Here is a 26,450-nt window from a genome sequence, read left to right as displayed (position 1 = left end):
CTTCATTTTTTTATTTCATGGCTGGTATTTAGAGGTTTTTCCTTTTTCTTGGTCAACGCCGCCTGTATTAACATTGCCTGACGCGTCGCGCGTTTTTCAATGGGAAGGGTAGGGACGCTTAGTTCAGGCACTGATCCACTATGTGGCGCGTTCCGGCGGACATCTCGCCTTACGTCACTGCTCGGGAGTCGCGAACGCTGCACCCACTTCTACGACGTGTGTCTGTCAGCTTGCCTGTTGGGCTTCAAGGGCCGTTTCGCTTACATCTCAGCCGCGACGGGGCGCTAGTTCTGTGGCGCACTGGGGATCTCGTTCAACGTGTCGCTCGCTTCATACTTGCTGCATTTTTCGAAAGATAAAGACGGAGGCGAACTGAAATAGTGTAAGAACATACTGATTGTCGGGTAGACATATAGCTAACAGAAAAACGATATTTTCTGCTGGGGCAGCCATTATTTTACTGATATTTTTTTCTGGAGTATTTAGAGAAGAAAAACTTGCGTGCACGTTTTTTGTTCAGGCGCTCACTTCTACGATTACTTTCCAATAATATCACGTGCTTGTAAACTTCAGAAAATTATAGGAAACAAAAAGATAAGCAGCTGGGATCCCGCCACGCTGTCCGGGCGCTTCTACAGTACAGTCCTCAATTTTAGAAGTGCGTACCGATGCGGAGTGCGAACAGCGGGGTCAAAACAATACCTAAATGCGGAGGGGATAGAGGTGGGATGCCCCACTCAGAAAATTTCAGGGCCCGTGATCCGAGTAGATAAGCGCGCAAAGCCGGCATCAGCCTGCTGCAGCGCAAGGGATTTTGTTTGTGACAAAGGAAGTTTTATCAGTGACAGACCAAGACAGACAGGCATGGTGAAAAACAAGAAGGCGTAGGAGCGCCGCCTCGGGAACGCTAAACAAACTTTCCACTATTTTGCATAGTTTCCGAGAAGCGGAGCTGGCTGGCGGACACGAAAGCACGCTGGAAGGCTACGGAGCGGGGAAGGGTAGGAGAGAGCAACAGGAGAGTGGCTGTTTGGCCATTTTTCGCTCACGCGTTAGGCACTGTTTATACAGGCGGCGTTGTCTTGGTGTTTTGCTGAGACTGATTGATTTCAAAACTTAGTTAATGCTGCGTGCATCTCCTGCCTTGTCAGCAAGAGTATCAGCTGAAATTAAATCGAGCAAGTGTTGCTTCAAGGCAGGATGAACTATGTACACGTCCACCATTTTCACGTTAAAGCAAACGTCGATGGAGCATTTGAGGAACAGCAAACATGCATTGAGCAACCGTCCATAGACTAGATGGAAGATGCAAGATAGAGAACAGAAGCTGGCTTTCACTGGATTGTATCGTGATATACATTGGACTGACAAGTGCCTGCTCCTAATGTTGCTTCGTAATAATGAAAATCTACCAAACTTGTAATTTCACGCAATACACTGAAACTTGATTGTTACAATGTTTTGTTACATTTGTTAACACCTAAAATCCACGACAAACACTTTAAATTCTTGTGAAAAGACAGGGCCATTGATTCTCTCCCGAAAAATCAAGGGTTTTCAAAAGCCATTTAAAAATTCCAGGAATTTCCAGGCCTTGAAATTGACACTTCTAAATTCAAGGGTTTTCAAGGTTTTCAAGGACCTGTGCGAACCCTGCATACACACGGACATTTTTGCTTTTTGCCTCCATCAGAAGAGCGGCCGCCGCGGCCGGGAATCGAACCCGCATCCTCGTGATCAGCAGCCAAACACCGGTCAAACAGAAATCAGTCTGTAGTTCTCTTGCATATTTATCAAGCTATGAGTGCATCATCCTTTAATTAAGAAACTTATTTAGGCTAAATTTTGTCAAGTTCTTACACCACTGTTTTCACAAAAACCTATTTTGAACAATACAGCTGCTGGTTAGATTCTTCTCGGTTCTGTAGCTATAAATTTTGAAAGCGCATACAGATTTTCAGCGAATGTGCATTTTTTTTTTATTTACTGAGGCTACAAAAATAGACAGCAGCTTTATTGCAGATATGCACCTGACACCGGTAGCATTCCGGCTGGCGTACCCACGAATTTCCCCGCCGTTTTTTTGCGGGGCTACCATGGTCGCCAGTTCATGCGACACCTTCGCCTAATGCACGAAGCTTTTCTTTTCATTTTTTTTTCTCTCTTCGTTCTCTTCCTTCTTCTCCCCGCCATCCCTCCCTCTCCCTTTCTTTCTGTCGTTCCGTCGCTGCTGATCCCTCTCCACCCGACTCGCCGCGCGGAATACGCGGGCGTTTGAGGCCTGCGTGCGCGCGGCATTTGCTGCGTTTATTGTTTCTTTTTGTTTGTTTGTTTTCATCACATTCGCGTGTACGAAAGAGGCATGCACGTACCGGTTCCAGCAGCGGCTGTGTTGACTAGCTCGCATCGTACATTCGCGGGTACTACAAACGTATTGGGGCCCGTGAAGGCCGCGGATCTGTCAGTCCACCCTGGTTACTAACCCCTCCGCGCTGCGCCGCGGCTCGGGCTTGGGTTCATTCTTGTTTTTTTTTTTTTTTTTTTTTTCCCCCGCTTTGTCTCCAGGGGAGGTTGCACGCTCTAACTGGCCTATTTTTAAGGCCTATTTCATTATTGGCTCCTATGTGAACACCCTTTTGTCTCAAGTTTGTTTTTCGGGTGCGGTTTGAGATTGTTATTTATGTTACTGTGCCATATTGACGGTTGAGAATTCCTTCGACATGGTAAAAAAGCGCACTAAAACGAGGACACAAGAAAAAGGCGGTGACACAGGACGAGCGCTAGACATCAACTATGGCTTTATTCACAAGAAAGGCTATATATAAACACATACAAATGCGCAGAAACGCAAAAAGATACACAGGGCGCAGCTTTCACAGAACATGATATTGACGCTGTAGATAGGCTTTCTCTTTTGTGTGCAAGGCCAGCGACGGAGTGCTCACGCAGTCATCTTTTTCCTTGAAAATACAAAACGCCTCAAAGATTTCCCTTTGTAGTTGCATCCTAAAGCTGCGCAGGACGCGGGTATTATGAAAGTCAGGCGTGCAGGTGCACCGCCGGCAGTGATCTGCCAAATGTCCTCCCCCCACCAATGAGTTTACGGCTGCGCGGTGCTCTCTCAGTCTATCATTAATGCAGCGTCCCGTCTGGCCGACGTAGCATCTTCCACAATCTAGTGGGATCCTGCTAGATCCCACTAGATTGTGGAAGATGCTACGTCGGCCAGACGGGACGCTGCATTAATGATAGACTGAGAGAGCACCGCGCAGCCGTAAACTCATTGGTGGGGGGAGGACATTTGGCAGATCACTGCCGGCGGTGCACCTGCACGCCTGACTTTCATAATACCCGCGTCCTGCGCAGCTTTAGGACGCAACTACAAAGGGAAATCTTTGAGGCGTTTTGTATTTTCAAGGAAAAAGATGACTGCGTGAGCACTCCGTCGCTGGCCTTGCACACAAAAGAGAAAGCCTATCTACAGCGTCAATATCATGTTCTGTGAAAGCTGCGCCCTGTGTATCTTTTTGCGTTTCTGCGCATTTGTATGTGTTTATATATAGCCTTTCTTGTGAATAAAGCCATAGTTGATGTCTAGCGCTCGTCCTGTGTCACCGCCTTTTTCTTGTGTCCTCGTTTTAGTGCGCTTTTTTACCATGTCGAAGTCCCATCACCAACTAGCCCAAATTTCTGCCTTGAGAATTCCATTAACCAGTTTATTAACTATTAACTAACTGTATTAACTAATCAGAACTCTATTAAGTCTAGTAACTATTAACTAAGCTTGTTTTACTCTGAGCATCTGTTATATGTATTGCAATTGGAACTATAATAGAGGCTGCTTGCAACAAAATGTAGTTTGTGGACAGAATTTATGGGCAATCATTTGTAACCGCCACAAAAACCTGCACAGTGCAGCGACTTAAATTGCCACAACAAACCTCTATGGACTCAACTGATGCAGAGATTTAATGCACTAGTTTTCGCGTGCGTTCTGTGAGGCGTAGACGGAGACGAGTCCAGCTGTCACCGGAAAACTCATACGAACACTCAATTATTTTTGCCCATGTTAAAAACCAATACACATAAATTTTGAGGGCACCTGAACTAACTAAAAAACAAAATGAAGACTTCAATGAATTCACATCGGCGAAAAAGTCGTTCTCAACAAGTTGAGAACTGAAAATGAATTTAACGAGGACAATTTTTCAATGTAAATTGCTATTTCTCTGATTCCTGCCCCGTCATTTCAAGCGTCCCCCAATGAAGTGCACTGGGGCAGTTACTTCAACATTTATACTGATCACGTAACAACTCGTATTGACGAGGTTGCAAATGCTCACCTACTTGCAGACGACTGATCGCTTTTTAAAATGAAGCACAGTTCAAACGATAACGCTTAGCACAAAATTGTTGGCTCACAGTGCTCTGACCAGGTCGCGCCTACATTACACTCTCCTGGTCTGGAACCCGCATATAAAAAAACGAGACATATTAACAAATTTGAGCTAATTCGAAGGCAAGCTGTTCCACTTATAATAATATCTATATTGATTCCCCCCCTCTCGACATACTCATACAGAACAAAAAAATTCCAACGCTTAAATCAAAGCTACAGGTTTTGATTCGTTGTCGATAGCGAAACCCCGTAAATTGGGCACCTGTTAATTTGGAATTTCGGTTAACTAGGACTCGGCGTCCTGTCCCGTCCAAATTCTGCATTGTTCTATGGGTGAAAACTCTCATTAATTTTGGACAGATTCGACCGCAATTTGGTTAATGTGGACTTTCACCGAGCTCAGGTGAGGAAACAGAAACACATACCGCCGCGGCCACGCTTCATTGATTGATTGTAGGGTTTTACGCGCCGATGCAACGCAGGCGATGAGGCGCGCCGTAGTGGAGGGCTCCGGATTAATTTTGACCACCTGGGGATCTTTAACGTGCGCCGAAATCTCGTACACACGGGCGTTTTTGCTTTTCGCCTCCATCAGAAAAGCGGCCGCCGCGGCCGGGAATCGAACCCGCGACCTCATGCTCAGCAGCGCAACGCCTTAGCCACTGAGCCACCGCGGCGGGTCGGCCACGCTTCAGCTAATTTGTATTCACAGCAGAAATCAAAGGCACACCTAAAATCTTCGATATCAAAATGGGGTTTGAACGAGCTTTTGTACATCTCGGAAGCACATGCACGCACGTACCCCAAAAAAATAACGCATGGCATACGTTCACAACAAGCGAATGGTAGAATGCCCATGGCTGTGGCAATCAAACTACGCGACAACCACGGTAGAGTGTACTAACCACGGCAACGAGGCATGTGTCTTTTGTGTCATTCCGTCGGCAAACGGCTATTACTGATTAAAAAAAAAAAAAAAAATTAACAGTTTGGTGATGTTACCCGCCGCGGTGGCTCAGTGGCTAAGGCGTTGCGCTGCTGAGCACAAGGTCGCGGGTTCGATTCCCGGCCGCGGCGGTCGCTTTTCGGATGGAGGCGAAAAGCAAAAATGCCCGTGTGTACGAGATTTCGGCGCACGTTAAAGATCTCCAGGTGGTCAAAATTAATCCGGAGCCCTCCACTACGGCGCGCCTCATCGCCTGCGTTGCGTCGGCGCGTTAAACCATACAATCAATCAAATCAGTTTGGTGATGTTGAAATCATCTTTCAGTTGTTATGACCGCGCTCACGATAATTCGGACACTCGGTTAAAGGGACACTGAAGTGAATTTGTCAAGCTCCCGTTTTTGCTTGCACTGCGTAGACTGGCTCAAATTAGCACACTTTTCATCGTTTATCCGGTTGACAAATCGGTAATTATTTTACAAAGCGCGAAAGAAGAAAAACTACAATGCGCGGTTTGCGGCGGCCGCACCAACTAAAGCTGTGACGTTAGGAGGAGCCGCACCGTGATTGGACGATGCCCAAGGTGAGCAACCAAACAAGTTTTGGTTTCGGTTTCGGTTCTGTAAAACACAACCGGTGGGTGGCGTTGTTGGATGGGCATTCTCAATAACTCAGTAATCATCGTACCGCGCTTCTGCCATGTTGTCACCTGTAAAAATGCATAAAGATAAGCCTCCCAGGACGGCTTGGAATCGTAGCATTCACTAGCCGAGGCCTACGCAGTGCATGGACGCCCTCCGCGTACCCGCAGACGCACAAATGTCATGCGCTTTTCCCCCATATTTGGAGCTTGCCTCACTCATGCCTGTACCGTAAAAAGCGTGTTCGCACCAGGCCAAGGGTCTGTTCATTCTGGCCTGTGCTCACTGCCCGCAAGCAGTCAGTGCTTATGGCAACAGCACGCCAACGAGAACTCGCTAGCGCGCCAGTGCCAGCCTGCGCGCGTTCTGCGAACTAGTTCGTGGAGCCATGAACGTTGCAGCCCAAAAAAAGGTGAACTCAATGTAGGAAACATCGGCAGAAAACAAAAAAGTTAACTTACAAAAAAAAAAAAAAAAAAAAAAAGAACGTACCCGCGGGGACTCGAACTCGTGACTTGCAAAACACTTGCGGCAACATACCTAGCGCCTCAGAGCACTCGGCCACGAGACCGCCTCAGCCGACCTTGGTAATATAAGGTATATATTGTACAACAAGTTTACACTTTTATTTAGTTTTGGCATTGCAATCAGCTTAGGTCACTATTTGTTGTATTGCGCTCGTGCAGTAAGCGTCCCCCGAGTTTCCACAATAGCTCAGGTCTAGCAATTGCATTTCGTAGACGGAAAAGCGTTCGCAGATGCGTAGTCGTGCTGCTGACCGCTGTGCTTGTTCGCCCAGCGCAAAAAAGTGCTTCCCGCACCCTATTTTTATGCTGTACGGTAAAAATATCAGTTGATTTTATTTCCTTAGTACCTATATTGACTTCGCTGACTCTTCTCCCGCCTTCAAGAGGCCTTATATTTTCCTACTGGCGTACCAGTCAGCGAAGCGTCGCATGTGCGCTTGTGCAGCGCTTGTGTGAAGCGACCTTGACTTGGAGCTAGATACAGTGTACAAACTAACCAAGTAAAGAAAGGCCCATTGTTCCATTCACAAACGTGTCCTGGCTTCATTTCAACTGAGGGAACGAATTGCCACGACCCGTCGGCGGCCGGCGGACGAAACGCTGGGCCGACTGACTCTGTCTGAAGGCCGGGGAGCCGTGCATAGCGCAGCCAATTGCGAGCTCAGCTCCTCTTGACGTCACACGAAAACGCCGCAGAAAATGGGCGAGCGTAAAGAGAGGAGGACAGCATTTTCGAATTAATTTTTCTACTAAATAAGATCGCGTAAGCGCGCCCAGAGTGGTCGTAACATGGCCTGGGGACTCCGGACTACAATTTGCGCAAGTAATCCCGCAATGTTTACATATCACTTCAGTGTCCCTTTAAAGGGACACTGAAGTGAATTTGTCAAGCTCCCGTTTTTGCTTGCACTGTGTAGACTGGCTCAAATTAACACACTATTCATCGTTTATCCGGTTGACAAATCGGTAATTATTTTACAAAGCGCGAAAGAAGAAAAACTACTATGCGCGGTTTGCGGCGGCCGCACCAACTAAAGGCTGTGACGTCAGGAGGGGAGGGCACCGTGATTGGACGATGCCCAAGGTTAGCAATCAAAAGTTTCGGTTTCGGTTTCGGTTCTGTATAACAACATGCTTGACATCTGATGGCGTTGTTGGATGGGCATTCTCGATTTCTCAATTATCGCCGTACCGCGGTTCTGCCATGTTGTCGGCTGTCAAATGTCTAAGATAAACCTCCCAGGGCGGCTTGGAATTGTAGAAATCACTAGACGAGGCCTACGCAGTGGATGAACGCCCTCCGCGTCACCGCCATGCGCTTTTCCCGCATATTCGAAGCTTGCCTCACTCATGTCTGTTCGTAAAAAGCTAGTTCACACCAGGCCAAGGGTGTGCTGATTCAGGCCTGGGCCCACTGCCCGCAAGCAGTCGGTGCTTGTGGCAACAGCACGCCAACGAGAACTCGCTAGCGCGTCATTGTCAGTATGCGCGCGTTCTGCGATCTCACTCGTGGAGCAGTGAACGTTACGGCCCAACAATGATGAACTCAGATCAGAAAACATCGGCCGCATACGAAAAACTCAATTTACAAAAAAAAAAAAAAAAAAAAAACATGTACCCTCGGGGATTCGAACTTGCGACTTTCAAAACAAATTCCAGCGCCTCAGACCGCTAGACCACCACCGGCACTGGCCAGTCTGGATATATAAGGCTTATAATGTATGACCAGTTTACACTTTTATTTATTTTAAGCATTTTAAGTACTTTATGTGACTATTTGTTGTATATCACTCCTGCAGTAAGTGTCCCCCAAACTTCCACAATATCTCACGTCTAGCAATTACATTTCTTTGACGGAAAAGCGTTCGCAGATGTGCGGTCGTGCTGCTGACCGCTGTGCTTGTTTACCCAGCGCAAAAAGTGCTTCCTGCTCCCTAGTTTTGCGCTGTACGGTAAAAGTTTCAGGTGATTTTATTTTCTTAGTACAGTTGAACCCCTTTATAAGAGACACGTACCGGGGAGCAGTTTCTGTCTCTTATATCAGATGTCTCTTATAAGCAGGGAACCATTTTTTCACTTACTAATCAGACCCTAGTTGAATGTGGGCACCATATGACTAAAATAAGCTCAAAAGAACGCTACAGCATGTTGCAAAAGATCCATTCTAATTTATGTTTGGCCCCCAGAATTTATGAAACAGTTCCGAATCTTGTTTGCTTCATGACTGTATTTACAGTGTATTTTACAACCGATTCTGCAAGCTTTTTTTTCTTTCCTCGTTTGTGGAAGATGAATCGTACATGTTGAGTTCACAAGCCTGATGAATAGGCAGAGCGCACAGCTTCTTCTGTTGTGGGCTCAGGCTATTCATTATGCTTGCAGGACTCAACATCTGCGATGCTTCTTGATTGGGAGCTATGCGAGTGGGAGAACCCGCATGTGCGATCGCACTCCATCCAATAGATGGCAGTAAGCTTCAACCAACCACTTCTGTAAGTTGCATTTCCATTGGCAGGGCTTCTCATCATCATCTCATAGCTGACTGAATGAGCCACTGTGTGTTTGCTGAAGTTATAATAAATAGTGACTGCAGGCGTCTGTCATTCACCTGTGCTTCCAGGATGGAAGCAACTGCAATTAGTGACTGGTGGCAGTGCGTCTGAAGTTAAAATGTCTGTTACAAGCGAGATTATTGATTAAAGTTCAAGGATGACTTGTCCCTTATAACCAATCTTCTACATCCGATGTCTGTTATAAAAGAGGTCGATTTAATGGGAAAGATAGGGCAGCCAACCAAGTGGGTCAATAGTGTCTCTTATACCCATTTGTCTCTTACATCAGTGTCTCTTATAACGAGGTTCAGCTGTACCTATATTGACTTCGCTGACTCTTCTCCCGCCTTTAATTGGCCTTAGATTTTCCTACTAGCGTAAAGTCAGCGAAGCGTCGCATGTGCACTTGTGCAGCGCTTGTGTGGAGCGACCCGGACTCTGAGTTTGACACAGTGTACAAACTAAAAAAGTAAGGAAAGGCACATTCTTTCATTCACAAAGGTGTTGTGGCTTAGTTTCAATTGAGCGAGCGAATAGCGACGACCCGTCGGCAGCCGGCGGACGAAACGCTGGGCCGATTGACTCGATCGGTAGGTCGGCTGGTCGGCGAACCGTGCAGTAGCGCAGCCATTTTCCAGCTCATCTCCTGCTGACGTCCCACGAAAACGCCACAGAAAATGGGCGAGCGTAAAGAGAGGAGGACAGCATTTTCGAATTGGTTTTTCTACTAAATAAATTCGCGTAAACGCGGCCAGAGTGGTCGAAACAATGCCTACAGACTCCGAACTACAATTTGCGCTCGTAATCCCGCAATGTTTACATATCACTTCAGTGTCCCTTTAAATCGGACATTCTCTGCGTTCCAGGAAATCCGAATTAATGGGATTTTACTTCACTTGGAGGTGCAAACTGCGCTTGGACCCATCGACTTATCTTACCCCTCTCATTGCGACTTGTATGACAATACCACCATTTTAAGATCTGCCCCATTGTCCGGCCGCACAAATACTCACGAATATTATTTTTCGTGGGAACAATATCCCACCAGAATAGTCTCCTGGCCGCCCCATTTATCTCTTATCACATTTATGAAGAAATGGATCAGCTTTTACAAATGTAGTAATTTTACTCCATATTGTGTTTTTTGCTTGTGCGCGTTTGTGCTTCGACTTCGGCACAGCGCTAATGGCCGTACGGACCATTCGTCGAAAGACAATTCGTAATAGGGCAATTCATTATAGGTCGATCCGTTTGTCGTAGGGCTATGTGTCGGGAAAAAAAAGCTTTCTATTAACTTTAGAGCCCAACGGACCATTCGAAAACAGGCATCGAACGAGTGTGTGTGTGTCAAAAATAAGAGTTCAGATGCCTCCCAAGAAAAAATTATTACACCACTGCACGAGAGAGAGTTCACCATTTTCTGACAGCCCCAAGAAATGGAATCTGTTCATCGCGGAATATCCCGCAAATTTTTGTCACACGCACGTGTCAGATTAGTTTTTCGGTAGAGTGCGTGCATTAGGTTTTAATGTTAACACATAATGCATACATTAATGTGCGTTATGCTCCAGCACGTGTTAGCATTGTCAAAGCCATGTCAGCATCAGTGGACTATCACTATTTCAGTTGAAAATTGCAGCCGAGGCTATACGGCCAGAACTCGTGCCCTGCAGCCTCATTTCCTCTTTGAAAAGAAAGAACGAGGGAAGCATGGTGGGATGGAGGGGGGAGCAGCGTGACGGCGGGCGACACCAAGGGCACGGTCTGGAGCAGTGCTGTGGCTTGAGAGGAGTGTTGGAAAATGAGTGCCATCTCCGTAAGCCATTAGAACTGCCGAGGGGAAAGCCACCACCCCTAGACTTCAGTGTGCTGAAAGTGCAAACGGTGCTGGCGCACAATACATAATGCACGCACACTACCGAAAAAGTGATCTGTTCTTTGCACGTGTCAAAAAAATTGGGGATATTCTGCGATGAACAGACTCCAAATTTCTTGGGGCCGTGATTATTTTCGTGCATATGCAGTGCGCTACAAGGCCCCGGTTTTTTTGTTCCCGATACAACTAGACGTTCACCCCCTCTATCACCCTCCCCCCCACCCCAGATGATTTCTGTTCCCACTCAGCCAGATCCGGCCTTGGTTCCTGGAGAGTGGACCTGTCGTGACACACCACGAGTTAGAGATCGGTGACAGGCAGTGTTCCCAGACCTTTGGACGCCTGATCTAGCCCCTCCCTCCTGTTTTGATCATTGCATTTTATGGGCTCACCTGCTGCCCTTGGCACGAGTTCATGCTTCTGCAACACTACGGCGAAATGAACAAAGCATATTAGCGACCAGTCTTCTAAACCTTGCAGCAAAAGAAGAGGCGTGATAGTAGATATTGCCGTAGGTAATAGAAAGCAAAATTTGTTAAGCTGCAATGTGCAAAAATTCGAGGTCCAAAATCTTGATTAGTGCTAATCAACATCACACGATCTCAAACCGCACCCGAAAAAGAAACTTGAGACAAAAGGGTGTTCACATAGGAGCCAATAATGAAATAGGCCTTAAAAATAGGCCAGTTAGAGCGTGCAACCTCCCCTGGAGACAAAGCGGGGAAAAAAAACAAAAATGAACCCAAGCCCAAGCCGCGGCGCAAGCGCGGAGGGGTTAGTAACCAGGGTGGACTGACAGATCCGCGGCCTTCACGGGCCCCAATACGTTTGTAGTACCCGCGAATGTACGATGCGAGCTAGTCAACACAGCCGCTGCTGGAACCGGTACATGCATGCCTCTTTCGTACACGCGAATGTGATGAAAACAAACAAACAAAAAGAAACAATTAACACAGCAAATGCCGCGCGCACGCAGGCCTCAAACGCCCGCGTATTCCGCGCGGCGAGTCGGGTGGAGAGGGATCAGCAGCAACGGAACGACAGAAAGAAAGGGAGAGGGAGGGATGGCGGGGAGAAGGAGGAAGAGAAGGAAGAGAGAAAAAAAAATGAAAAGAAAAGCTTCGTGCATTAGGCGAAGGTGTCGCATGAACTGGCGACCATGGTAGCCCCGCAAAAAACGGCGGGGAAATTCGTGGGTACGCCAGCCGGAATGCTACCCCTGACACCTTTGTGAATACAACGTCAAAAGAATATGAAGAAATTTAGCCCTTATTACTTCCTTAATTAAAGGGACACTGAGGTGAATTTGCCATGCTCCCGGTCTTGCTTGCACTGCGAAGACTGGCTCAAATTAACACACTTTTCATCGTTTATCCAGCTGATAAGTCGGTAATTATTTTACAAAGCGCAAAAGAAGAAAAACTACCATGCGCTGTTTGCGGTGGCCGCACCCACTAAAGGCTGTGACGACAGGAGGAGATGCACTTTGATTGGACGATGTTCAACGTTAGCATTCACACAAGTTTCGGTTTCGGTTCTGTAAAACAACATGCTTGACATCCGTCGTCATCATTGGATGGGCATTCTCGATATCTCAGTAATCGTCGTACCGCGCTTCTGCCATGTTGTCGGCTGTAAAATGCTTAAAGGGGCCCTGAAAGGCATTTTGAGCACACTAAATGAACTAGCGCAACCATTAGATTGGGTCGTCAACGTCCTCTGTGCCAAGTATTACTCTTTTACACGCAGCGGAAAGCTCACACTATTGTTGCAAAGTTTGTCGTTTTTTTCTCACCCTTCCCTTCGTGTTTTTAGACGCCGCCACCTTCACATGTCTACATCATCGATTCCCAGATGTTCGTCATGAGCTAGACATCCTGCTATTGGGCGGCTTTTTCACGCACTTCCAGCAGAGATGAGTCGTCTGCTCAGCGTCGGCTCGCCGGCTGATCTGCCAGCGGAGTGCTGGAGTGCTTGGGCATTTTACGACAAACGAAACAAGTGTAAAACAAACGCTTAACCGTTTGTATTGAATGCAACACGGCCATAACATGACATGGATATTCTGTTACCTGAGTACGTTCCATAAAGAAAGCGTTGAAGCCCCGTGGCACTTCTTTCGTGCAATCGCAGAGAACGCCCTGAGCCGAATGCCCGGGTTTGACGCATACATTTTATTCAACTTCAACACAATCCAGAGATGCGTTTCTAACGAACACAACGTCACAACATGCGTTGAAAGTCTGAACCACGATTGAAAGAGGATGGGTTGCCTCCTGCCCGTCGTAAATTCGGTACTCACCTCGCGCGCGCTTTGCGGGGACGAACAACAAGTCACTTAACTCTGGCGCACAAGCCGATGGCTTTTAGCCACGCACACTGCACATACCCCATGCGAGGTCGAGTCGTACGTCGCTCGAGAAAGATAATCCAGACCATGGGAAGCACTATCCACCCGCAGAAGCACAACGTCGCATTTCATCGCGAAACAAAGGCGTCCACAACACGCACACCATCGCCTCCTCTAATGCCAAACGCATCTCGCACTTCCCAATGGGAGTGAGTGGTACGCCTGCAGTGCCCACATGTCGCGAAGTGGGGTCCCAAGCTGAACCGGGATCACGCAACCGTAACTGACTTCTGGAGCGGTTTGTGCCTTGTTGCCAAGGCAACCGATGTTTGAGATTGTCAAAGAAATGGCGCTCGCTCCAGCGCTAGAAAGCTCAGAGCCGCGGCGGAGCATGTTTTGCAACGTTGCCGCTCTCCACCACGCGTCGCCCCAAGCTGAACTGGTCACATGATTGAAGCGTTTTGTGCACGGGTTCTGTATCGGTTTAATATGACTTTTTCACATAAGACCCGGCACCAGCGGGGCCACATCTGATACGGCGCTTTTTGGATAAACAGTGCGCGGTGCATCAAGGGAACGAGCGCACGACCCTCCCTGTGCAGCTGCGAGTTCGCCGCCGATAAAAAGTCATGTGCCGCCAGCAACGTGCACCGCGAAAGGGCAAGGCCAGGCCGCCGCATACATGCAGCCAGATTTTTTGTTCGCTTTTCCAGCCTTGAGCGGAGTGTGGGATTCATGGTGTCAACAAAGCTTGCCCGTAGCAGACGGCAGTCTGAGCAGCGCAATAGCGGAAGTACGTCACCGCTGCGGAGCGCAGCATCATGGGAGGCAAGGCTCGCGCGCCGTCAACAGCGGAGCAAATACATTGCAAATAAAGCAAATACATTGCTTTATTTGGGTACATGTACATCCATGCATCGGCGGAAGGTATTTCAGGACCCCTTTAAGATAAGCCTCCCAGGATGCCTTGGAATCGTAGCAATCACTAGCCGAGGCCTAGGCAGTGGATGAATGCCCTCCGCGTCACCGCAGACGCTCAAATGCCACGCGATTTTCCCGCATATTTGGAGCATGCCTCACTCATGCCTGTATCGTAAAAAGCGTGTTCGCACCAGGCCAAGGGTTGATTCTGGCCTGTGCCCACTGCCTGCAAGCAGTCAGTGCTCATGGCAACAGCACGCCAATGAGAACTCGCTAGTGCGTCAGTGTCAGCCTGCACGTGTTCTGTGAATTAGTTCGTGGAGCAGTGAACGTTACGGCCCAAAAATGGTGAACTCAGTATAGAAAACATCGGCCGAAAAAGAAAAAGCAAACTTACAAAAAGCAAAACAAAGAAAGAAATACCCTCGGGGAATCGAACTTGTGACTTGCAAAATAATATTCCTAGCGCTCCAGACCACTCGGCCATGGGCCAGCGCTGCCAGCATTGGAAATATAAGGTAGATAATGTATAACCAGTTTACACTTTTCTTTAGTTTTAGCATTACAAGCAGCTGAGGTGACTATTTCCTGTATAGCACTCGTGCAGTCAGCATCCCCAAAATTCCCACAATATCTCGTGTCTAGCGAATGCATTTTTTAGACGCAAGAGCGTTCACAGATGTGTTGTCGTGCCGCTGACGGCTGTGCTTGTTCACCTAGCGCTAAAAGAAAAAAATGCTTCCGGCACCCCAATTTTACATTGTGCGGTAAACGTTTCCGTTGATTTTATTTCCTTAGTAACTATATTGACTTCGCTGACTCTTCTCCCGCCTTCAAGTGGCCTTAGATTTTCCTACTAGCGTACCAGTCAGCGAAGCGTCAGCAGCGTTTGTGTGGAGCGACCTTGACTTGGAGCTAGACACAGTGTACAAACTAGCGAAGTAAAGAAAGGCCCATTCCTCCACTCACAAACGTGTCGTGGCTTTGTTTCAACTGAGCGAACGAATTGCGTCGACCCGTCGGCGGCTGCAGGCTAAACGAGGGGCCGACTGACTCTGCCGGAAAGTCGGCAATCCGTGCAGTAGCTCCTGACATCACACTAAAACGCCAGAGAAAATGGGTGAGGATGCAGAGAGGAGGACAGCATTTTTTAATTGAATTTTCTACTAGATAAATTCACGCAAGCGCGCTCAGAATGGTCGAAACATGGCCTATGGACTCCGGACTACAATTTGCGCTAGTAATCCTGCGATGTTTACAAATCACTTCAGTGTCCCTTTAAGGAGATACCTAATGAGTAGGATGCCTTCACAACTTGAGAACTCTACACGATAGCTACAGACTGACTTCTGTTCTAAAAATTTAAGTCAACTCTACATGTGCCCCAAGTTTGGTTACAATCAGTGCAGAGGTAACATTAGTTTTCGTTTTCTTTAAAACTGTAAAAGCATAGCTACCAAAAAACTGTCAGAAACTATTGAAAACTCCTCGCATCTTGAAGACTGAAAAAATGTTGCCCACGATGTCACTGCCTCAGCCGTCAGGGGCCGCAAGAAGAGGCCAGCTGCAAGCCAGGACAAGTACGAGAAGAGCGCTCCAAGCTGCTACGTTGGCACACCATGGCAGCGACAGATTTTCCGCCAGTCACGATTACAGCGAAGCTCTATGGCCAGTGCAGCTTCCGCTCAAAGGTGGCCTCACAACACCACCATCAGAAACACAGTGGCACCAAGTGGGTAAACTGGTACTGCCTACCTAGCACTGGGCGAGCACGATCAAAATGGTGTGGCTGGCCACGGCCGCAAATACTGGCGGCTACAGTACTGCCTTTTTGGTGGGGCCTCCAAATGGCCCTAACCAGAGTTATTCTATTAGGGAGGTTGCGGAACTCCCCACAGGTCCCATGCATCAAAAGGCAGTCTGGAGTTGGCCCCCTGCACTGGGGGCCAACCATGGGCAAAAGGGGGCAACTGTGCTCGCCTGCCATTTGCTGACAGAAAAACGAAGTATTACTCAACTGCCTGCTTCTGCTGTCGCTAGCCATAAAAGAAATGCTACAAAAACGTTTGCGAGCATAAGCTCATGTTTCCGTACCTCCACATCAAGCTTGTCAAACCAACGCCAGCAGGTCGTCCTGCGGCTGACTGCCCAAAGGGGCCCCCCGTACCTTGTGTGTGTCGGCCGATATGCTGGTGACCCCTGGGAGGCGGAAGTCAAAGGGGGGCACTGAAAAGCCAGCCTCCTCCATGAAGGCCACCAGGAAGCCCCCCAGGCAGGCGTCCACGTGCACGGGGATGCGGTACTTGAGCCCCAGCTGCAAGAGAAGGGGCCACAGCACGGGTCCCTGAGGCACACTCCAGGCACACTCCCCCCACTTCCCGGCTGCCCCATCACGTGCTATGAACTGCCCCTGGGCTGCAGTCATGTCGACCGTAGCCTCGTTTAGAATGTAACGCCCCATTAGTTCAGAACCTGTGCCTCTTGCGCAGTTGGGAGTGCCTAGCCAAAGGCTCATAGCACAAAGCAACAAAATTTAACGCACCTGCAAGGCACAAAGGAGAAACAGAACAGCTGCTGTGTTCCAGAGGAAAAAAAATCTTGTGCAGCTTCAGAAATGCTCCTCATCTTGACTCGAGCCAGGCAGGACTCGCTGGACACTGAATCACACAACTATTAGAACTTAGTTAGCCAGAACAGGTAGCAAACAGAATTAGAACAGAATGACAATACAAATGTGGAACAAGGAATAAATGTGTAATCACCCTCAGGAGCAGCTCCGTGTTTACGTTCCTTCTCTCGCTTGCATTTTTGGTGCAGCCAAAGGTGCAGTTGAAAGGCTGCTTTTCGCTAAAGCCCCTGGTCTTTGTGCGCACTGACGACAGTTCCAAAAAGCTGTACGCCACAAACGGCCAATGTTTGCTGCTGCTTGCCATAGGACCCCACATGAAATCCATTAAGATGCGTTCACCACCAGACCGCACAGGCTCCACAAGAGCAGCGAGGGCCCTGGTGTGCCCACTGAGGGTCAAGGGTAGTGCCTGAGGTACAGCACTGGTGGGCATAGCTGCCGCCACACTCGACACCCTGTTAGTGGCACCACAGCCACCTGGGTAAGCACTCTAACCCTTTGATGCCCTAAAGCTTTATTATTTTGCTTAAGCGTGTGACAGGTTTTTCATGATAAGAGGACTTCCGACATCCCAAATATGAAGTCAGAAAAAAATTTGGTTCATTAGGATGGACACTAGGATACACTGGGCACTGGCTGCCCATATATCACTTGAACAAGAGAGCTACCTTATCACCATGATTTATGGTTCAAGTGAAGACACTAACATAAAGTTTGTATTGCTATCATTTGTAATAACAACAAAATTGCACAATCGGTTACCTGTCACTAGCCCATTGAGCCACCCGGGCTCAATGAGAGCTGACATGCGTAAACAGTATTTTTTTTAGCACACAGAAGTATGTGCAGTCCTCACTTCAATTTTGAAAGGTCCAAGCTCCTTTGCCTGTCGATAGATTGTGTTAAATGCTGAAAAAAACCACAAAGTGCGAGAGAGAAAGAATACTGTTTGAGTTGTTGCTCCTGAGCAACACTGGGCATCAAAGGGCTGAGGCACTACTACTAAAAAACTTCAAAGACGAGCAATTACAATCCGCTTCGCAGTCGGAAACCTGGTCTAAAACTGCAGGCGTGTCAGAAATGAGTGAAAACCTCTCCGTGTAGAATACCAGCCCTGAAGGTTGCTCACAGTAGCAGCCATAGTGGGCTGCCCTACAGGAAATCGCCCATGACCTGCCCACCAATCCATAAAAAGCTTTCCAAGGCCTGCCCAAGTGTCCACATGCTTCGCCTCAAAAGCTAGCCATTTCTGGCAGATTTGATGTGCTTTTTGACCACTTTTAAGAGCCAATTCTTCTCCTCACTGTTTTTCCTGCATAAAGAATGGGCTGCCTAAACAGTGGGCAGCATCTGCAGCCAACAAGCCTGATGCCATGGCTCCCCAAAATGACAATGCATCAAGCATCCTGTGCATCACCAGAGCGGGACCCCAATAATACGACTTAGGTTAGGTTTTACAGTGAAGTTTTCGCCCACATTATCAGCTTCTTTCTTGCATGAGCAACTTCATTTGCCCCTCCTGTTGCATTTCAGCGAGCGATTAGAAGCGGTCGCTGGAGCTACCCACATGTTGCTTTTTCTTTTTTTTTTTTTTTTTTGGCAAAGAGTTCCATTCTGGCAATCAATAAGTAATTTGAGCTTTCTGGTTCGCTTCACACCTTTCATGTTGTGCAGGTGGCATCAGCAGCGGCATCCGTGCACCAGCCATGTATGCACGCCACGTTTTTGCTTGCAGGTACTGTTTCATGCAGTTAACCCTTAATTCAAACTTCAAAATTCCAATTAGTGAAATTTCAATGTAACAAAGTAAATTACAAATTTTCCTAATTTCATAACATTGATTGATGATTGATTGTAGGGTTTAACGCGCCAATGCAATGCAGGCGATGAGGTGCGCCTTAGTGGAAGGCTCCGGATTAATTTTGACCACCTGGGGATCTTTAACGTGTGCTGAAATCTCGTACACACGGGCGTTTGTGCTTTTTGCCTCTATCAGAAAAGCGGCCGCCGCAGTCGGGAATCAAACCTGCGACCTCGTGCTCAGCAGCGCAACTTCATAACATTGAGGTTTTGCTGTAATGTTATTCTTAATAATGGTGTTCAAGGGGTGTTCCTTCAGAGATGGGATCTTTGCAGCATAGATCAGAGCTGGGGCGGTATTCTCGTAACTGTCCCTTTTGAAAACGTGCCTTTTGAGTCCCTTTCATCGTGACGTACTTCCGGTTAGGCAGTGGGCGTTGGCAGTAGGTTTGTTGCGCTTGCGTTACGTCACTTCCAGTTGTTTGCTTTTAGCCAATCAGGGCTCGCCAAAAGGGACACTTTCGAAAGGGACGCAAAAGGGACAAAACTCGAGAATACTGCCCTTGTGTAAGAGTTTGGGTAGTGTAAGGACCCCTGATTGGATTCAACATGAAGCGATGCAATGGGGCTCATTTGATATGCACCTGTGGCCAAGCGACGCCCCAAGTTGTATAGACCTTTTCAACATCTTCGTCCTGGGAACTGCCATTTTATCAGTGGGCTGTGCTACCGGCCCTATAATTGGCGCAGTCGACAGGAATATGCAGCTGCGCATGCGCAACACAGCCCAGGATCTTATGAAATAATACCGCATGAAAAGGTTCATACTGGGTCCAACATTTTTAGTGCTGTTTTGCTTGAAGACTGGTATATGATACATCCATAATATTTGACCTTACAAGGCTATTATAAGAAGTGAAAGCAGAGATGCTGTGCCCGTTCCCAATGACTGTTGGGATAGCACCTTTAAGATGTTCATTGTTTTCAGGCACGCATATTTAGTGGAGACTGCGCTATATGCATTTGCTTCTCTAGAACCAGTTTCAACCGATTTTGTCACCTAAGCCCCTGCAATGCTTTGAGCTTCGTCGGTACCCCACAAGAACTCTAGCTGAGGGGGCGTACTGAATGAGAGTGTTCCGGCCATCTGCACCACGCCAGAGCCACGCTGCTGGCCCCTCCGCAGCTCTTCTCATCGCACGACCCCTCTTCGGTTTGTTCATCCTGCTGTCCCTAATCAAGCTCAGCCTCGAAGATAACGCAACCACACACAGCAGCACGCCAGGAGCGGAGAAGACGCGCCACACTCTGGAGGACCAAAGATCTCTGTTTACCACATAGTGCTCCATACAGTACCACCATATGTGGGCTGCAATATATAATACTAGTGATTACTGTTCTCCGACAAGCTTCTGCAGGTCCCACAATCCCTCCTGTCTACCTCCCAACCAAGCAGTCTCACCTCTGCGATCTCTTGGATAGGGTCGATGGAGCCATGAGGGAACTGGGGACAGGATCCCACGAGCTGCACAGAAGGCAGAGACAGAGCACGAGTTCTTCTCCACAGTTTGTGCATGATCAAGTTGGCATAAAATCAAGGGTCAAAGGGGCAGCACTTCACTAGTAGCAAAAGCTGCCTCCTCCTCAGATAATTAGCCATTCGGAAAAACAATAGACCAAACAGTGTTAGTCATAAAACTGTAGAGCCTTCATATTCTTTAATAGTATATATTCTATGAACCTCGGTCAGTGCAATATAGGAAGTGGTTTCTTGATTTATCACTTGGAACTCACATTATAGCTCATTAAACTTTGTTGTTTGAATGGGCATTCCAAATGGTCCCTTGCCACTGGTGCCACCAAGTTTATTGAGCTATAAAATTAGTCCCAAGCGATGCATCAAAAAAACTGCTTCCTATATTGCACTCACCACGGTTCATAGTATAATAGAAAATATGAAGACTCTACAGTTTCATGACCAACACTGTTGTCTATTGTTCCTCCAAAAATGGCTAATTATCTGCAATTACCTTGGGAATCCACTGACTGGCTCAATAATGGCATATTTGAAATCTGTGGGAAAAAAGCAGCAAGACTGACAAGTTTCCCAGAATTTACAGAAAAATAAAAAATCTTTTCAGACCCATGTCCCCCCTTAAACTGCATTACTCCTATCATCCTTCATTGTGTGGCTTCTTAGGCCAATCCAAGTTTTGTTTCAAGGTTCTTAGCACATCCCCAAGTTTATGCACTGCTGTGATCATATCCCCCAGTCTTTACCGCAGTGTCTTTGCAGGTTCACCTTGTGGGGGTTTTCTAAGTAAAATCGTTCATAGCTGCAAGAATCAGTTGCACTATTCGTGAGAAATGGCTCGAGAAATGACAGCATCCATCTTGAGCTTCAGCACGTGAAAAAGAATAATTACAGCAAAGCAGTAATTTCTCAGCAATTAAATCATTCCGCCGCCAAATAAATGCTGAGAGGGCCTCGGGGCAGTTTTGTCTGAGCCCAACTTCCTGTTTGCCTTCAGGGTCCCTTTAAACATACACGTCATGCGGCAAAGCCACCTTTAAAACATACCCAGTAAGCTTTGCCAAAAAGGAGTAAAAAATGGGGGAGGGGAGAGCCTCGGGAAGGGCTTTGCAGAGCCTTGAAATGCCCTCGTGGGGTCCGTGGACCCCCGTTTGAGAACCATTTAACTAGAGGATATTCCGTTGGAAATTCAGAACCTTAAGTCCCTCTTTGTCAAGCCGACCATTTTGCTTTTTAAAGAGTACTGACGCGAGATAATTACGTAAAAAAGCTTCCTTTGCATATGGAGATATCTCCCAGGAAGTTTCAACTGTAACCGTTCAGTATAACGTATTTTAAAACATTTTAATCTTTGCACAAGCAAGAAAGCTCAGAACAGATACCCTTTTGACATCGGTGTCAGCATGACACGATAAGTACCTCGCCCCGAACTGCCCATGTCAGGGCTTTCGTGACGTAGCCAAAGCGCCGGCTGCTGTTGGTGCGTGCTGCTGTGCCTTGAACGTCACAGAAGTTTGGGAATGACAGCATGCTGCCCAGGCGCGTGTGACCAGTGCCGGTCTGGAAGCGCTCGCTTTTTCCTGCGTGCACGTCCAGACCGGTTGTGGTGCGATGAGAACGGTAATGTCATGAGCTCCCTCCTGTCATGGCGGCTGCCTCGTTGTTTGTTTGGTTGAAACCAAAACTGACATGAATAAACGTGGCTGTAAATAACTATTTACTCTGTGATCAACCATCTAATGTGCCATTCTATGATTAATGGTCTGGTAGGCACCCGTAGCAGCGGAAAAAAATGCAACACGAAATTTCGTGTCAGTACTCTTTGAACTGCTGGCTGGCAGGCACTTAGCGTGTCAGTAAACATGGGGTTGTTTGAGAGATTCCAGCACCGTCACCTCCACTGCATGAAAACTCCCGTCAACAAAGGCATCGAAAATGTTCATCCCAATGCACACCAGAGGGGCAAGCCCCCGTGCACCGTGTGGCAGCACCGCTGGGTCCCCCCAGCAAGCCCCTAGCCCCAGCCCTCCAGGGGCACTTGCCAGGATGGTGTTGCTTGTGATGGCCGCCTTCATCTTGCGCGGGTCCACCCGCATGGTGTCCGGGTCGACCGGCACGTGGACCACCTTGATTCGCAGGTACTGGCCCGCCTGCACACACAGAGGGCATGGGTTGCTCCACTCCCCCTCGACATCCCCCTCCCGCACACTCCTTCTCCCGCTCTCCCTGCACTTGAGGAAATGGCATCGCCAGCTGGGAAAGGGGACGAACGCCAATGACTACTTCTAAACAATGTGACACACTACTGAATCGTGGCATGCAAGGTCAGCCGCAAACAAGACCTTTGTGGGGTACACCTTTTTTTGATGGCAAAACTGTGAAACCAAAAAAATTAAGAAGGGGGGCCTCTCAAACAGCTAGATTGGGAGACGAGCTAGAGGTTCCGAGAGAGGGAACAAAGTGTACACGGAACAGAAGTACAAAGTTGGTTAGGAAAAGCTTCAGAGGACAAGCAGACCTCAGGGATGGCTTACTAAAACAGGTGGACGCCGATCTCCTTGGACTTTACCAAGGCGTTTGACAGCATGGTCTAAAACAGACTGCTCCTCATTTGAGTAACCTCGGAATTCCTTCCGTCATTTCCTGGCTAAACATTTCCTTCCAACTGCCAACGACCCCAATTTGCCCTTTACCAATGTAACGCTGAATGACTCCCAGCGAGCTTTCCCCTCCCCACTGCTCTTCCCAAGTAATATTTTACAGAAGTAATTTACATTGCTACTCTGAAGACAACAATAGTATTAGTGATCTTGAGCCATTCGCAGCCCGGTGTGACAAATGTGCCACACAATGACACACGCCAAGTTCAATCAGCGTCACGAACACGGGCCTTTGCGTGTCCACTGCAGGAAATAGGCCTCAGTTCCTTCACCAAAATCTAGGGTGCCGCTGGTAAACAATCTCAGTGAGTTTATGCGTGTTTCAAAAAGTTTACCAGTTTCTTTTCTAGGTTATTTTCCTCCTGAAGCTATTGCTGGTTCTCTGATTATCATGTTAACCACATGATAAACAAAGAATAGTGATACTTATCATAGACTGTAAACAGCTACACTCTGAATAAGCTCTGAATATCGTCTATGAAGCTAAAAGCAGTCGGGTTACTCCTTTAACTTTGCTTTAGGAATAAACAAAATTTTGCACAGGCTTCAAAATGAGCTTTTTTTTATTCTATGAGGTAGTTGGCGAAGCACACTAAAAAAAATGGTAAAGTTATGTTTTCGAAATAGCTATACACTCGTTTTGGCTCAAAGCTGCACGAACAACATGACTCCTCACTGCATGCCTCTGAAAGCAATAATCCCTACTCCCACAAGCCCAGTTATAATTGGTAGGTTCTCCAATATCACGCGAGAACTGCAGGTTATCCCCACTGCTAGACCCTCTGGGATAGCAGCAAACTCCATCACGTGCCCCAACTGGTGCACACTTAAATTGGTCCTCAGCACTCAACCTACAGCACTTTGAAAGCACAGGGCCTCAACACACGGGAGGCACTGGATCACATGCGGTTCTAGCACAGCAGCTTCCAGAAGGGCATACCAAGGGGGACCAGGTCAGGGGCCAGCTTTCCTCCGCCCCTGCTGGTCACACACGGCACCTGCTCAGTTGAGTGCAATGGAGCCCTTACCTTGTCAAAGCCCGCATGAGCCGTGGCTGGGACGATTCTGAAAGACAAGGCACGAGCCGTCAACAGAATCTCAGATCAGCACACCCCTGTGCACCGCTTTAAATGCCCAGGGGAGCGGGGGAAGGGGGGCTGCTACGCAAGAGCACCGTGCCAAGCACCATACACCTGATGAAGAGGCCCCGATGAGCACTCTGGATGCACACCAGGAGAGGCGCGCCTTCCTCCCTGCGTGTCCACAGGTGCCCACGGCTGGACCTCTCTTCCCATGAGGGTGTGCGCCTAGAGCCACTAAATAAGCTACGCTTAAAATATAGTGCCTAGGATATACTGGCTAGAGTGCCGAGGGCCCGCTCTCTCCTATGGGGAGGTGTGGCGCCTTCTGCGATGTATGCCCTTGGTGGCCGTTTGGGGGCGCTGCTTATACGGAGCATCGGGAGTGCCCTGCTCTTCGAGGCTAGAGCAGGGGCACTACGCACTCTGACACGGCAACAGGTGTACGATGAGACAGTGACGTGTGTGTTGTGCTGCGCTTGTGGGAACTCCGACGAAACAATTGAACATCTGGTGCTTCAGTGCGACGCGCTTGGAGAGCCTGTGTCTCAGACAGCGCTGGCAGTAGCGCTGGGCTTCGAGGACTCGGAGGGTGAAGTGCAGACTGTAGCAGTATCCCGGACTAAGCGACGCCTTGAACAGTGGAGGGCAGCATGCAGCACTGCAAAGCACAGTGAGAGATCGGGGAAAAAGTGTCTGTGACAATGTGGGGGTGGCGTTGAGGGCGCAGAGCCAGCCACTCTTTCTGGACTCTTCCTGGACCTCTGTGTAGTTGTGAATTTTGTTTTTCTTGTTTTTTTTTTTTTTTTTTTTTTTTGCCAGGCCGTCACTGTAACGGCCACCCGTTTCAAAGGGAAAGGCACCACTGCATCGTGCTACCGCTGTCGCTCCGCCGCGGTTTTCTGTGTTGGTACGTTTGCTTCGCTGGCTCTGTTGGTTCATTTATTGTGGTCGTGCTCGATATCATGAATATTTGGTTATGCGTGTGCGCGCCTTTTTTACCTACAGTAATGTACTTTTATGCTGATGCCGTTATGTAGCTGTTTGTTGATGCCGCTTGTGCCAACTTCAGTTCCAGATTATGGCAAGCGTCAAGAAGCCGCAAAAGGAAAGCACGTGTTTTGTTCCGCTGTGCACTAGCGGGTACCGTTCCAACAGGGATAATGTGTCGCTTTTTAAAGCCCCAACTGACCCTTCACTGTTGTCAGAGTGGGAGAAGCGGATAAAGAGAGCGGACAGAAAGAAGACGCCAAATGCGGCAGTATGCGCAAAGCACTTTGACGAAAGCTGCATTGAGCGTTCATTCAAGATAACCGTGAACGGCGTTGTGAACGAGATCCCTCGCGACAAAGTGCGGCTCAAGCCGGATGCTGTCCCTACGGTATTCGAGGGATACCCGATTCACCTCGTACCGAAGGTTGCATCGAAAAGAAAGGTGAGAGACCTTTGCAAGCAGGAACCGGTTGCTAAACGGCACAAGTTGACCACCGAGACGCTAGACGAGGAGGCAACTGAAAACGTGGCCGCACCTGAAGGGAACGACAGAAGCTTCGATATTCCCGAACCCCTCGGAGAAAATCGGGCAATACCACAGCTACCCAGACCGAGTGAAGGTCATCCTTTTGATTCTCTCTCAATCCTGGCGACGTGGATGAAGCTCGCAACAGCACCGGCTGACACGTTAACGTACGTAAGATGCGAGACTCAGGCAAACGACTTCTCCCATCTTTTTATTGAGAGAATGGTACAGTTTGCGAAGCCTGTACCAGAGCGAGGGTCTGTACTGGCAACTGTCTACTTGAGAGGACGGGAACAGAGCAAGCACGTCGTAATATCTCGCCAGAGAGCAGAATCCCTCATAAAAGAAATTTCTGTAATGACCCTATGCTCTGGGTGTGGCATTAAGCCCTCATCGTGCAAGCATTTTGCCTACAAGGACATGTTTTTCTCGGAGAGATGTCTTCTGTCAACAGAAAAGGAAGGAGAGCCCTGTGGCCATTGCAAGTACCAGCGAGTACTCACGCGGAATCAAATGACCAGGAAAAAACAACAGAAGGGCACACAGAGTGAAAAGAAGAAGTGCAAGAACATCTCCCGTTCCCTGACAAGAACCAAAAAAAAGCTCGCCACTGCACAAGCCCAGGTAGCCCACATGAAAGGGCACAACAACACGATAAGTGGGCAGGTGCTTGAAAGGAAGATCCAGGCCCTGCCTAAGAAGCAGCAGCTAGCTGTAAGAAACTGCTTGGCTGCTGCACAACGAAGTCGGTGAAAGGGATGACGTGTGATGATGAATGGATCGTGGAGTGCCTTCTGATGAGGATGCGAAGCCCACGCCTCTATGAGCACCTAAGGAGAGAAAACATCATGGTTCTCCCAGGACGTACCTGCCTCCAGAAATACCTTCGGCGCTTCAAGGGTGGTTTCGGCCTAAACCCAAAGGTATTCACTGCTTTGGCCGAGAAAACAAAAGACATGGACGAGTTCAGCTGCCATGGTGGCCTCGTCATCGACGAGATCAAGCTATCAGAACACCT

General features: G+C 48.2%; 1 protein-coding gene across 1 annotated transcript in view; it reads right to left on the bottom strand.

Annotated features, from left to right (window-relative positions):
• Nucleotides 1–26,450, bottom strand: part of LOC144176362 (sphingosine-1-phosphate lyase-like) — a 152,847-nt gene that overhangs the window by 48,762 nt on the left and 77,635 nt on the right. Inside the window, exons 6-9 of the mRNA XM_077705206.1 lie at nt 23,863–23,899; nt 22,217–22,324; nt 20,103–20,165; nt 16,379–16,525 (exon numbers count right to left, since the gene is read on the bottom strand). Of these exons, the coding sequence (XP_077561332.1) occupies nt 16,379–16,525; nt 20,103–20,165; nt 22,217–22,324; nt 23,863–23,899 (355 nt within the window). The remainder of the gene's footprint in view (nt 1–16,378; nt 16,526–20,102; nt 20,166–22,216; nt 22,325–23,862; nt 23,900–26,450) is intronic.

This window comes from Haemaphysalis longicornis, unplaced genomic scaffold (assembly GCF_048455015.1).
Source record: "Haemaphysalis longicornis isolate Haplotype H1 unplaced genomic scaffold, Haemaphysalis longicornis Haplotype H1 scaffold_1, whole genome shotgun sequence".
Classification (NCBI taxonomy): domain Eukaryota; kingdom Metazoa; phylum Arthropoda; class Arachnida; order Ixodida; family Ixodidae; genus Haemaphysalis; species Haemaphysalis longicornis.
The sequence above is the reverse complement of the archived record's forward strand: the minus strand, read 5'-3'. Positions and strand labels throughout refer to the sequence as shown.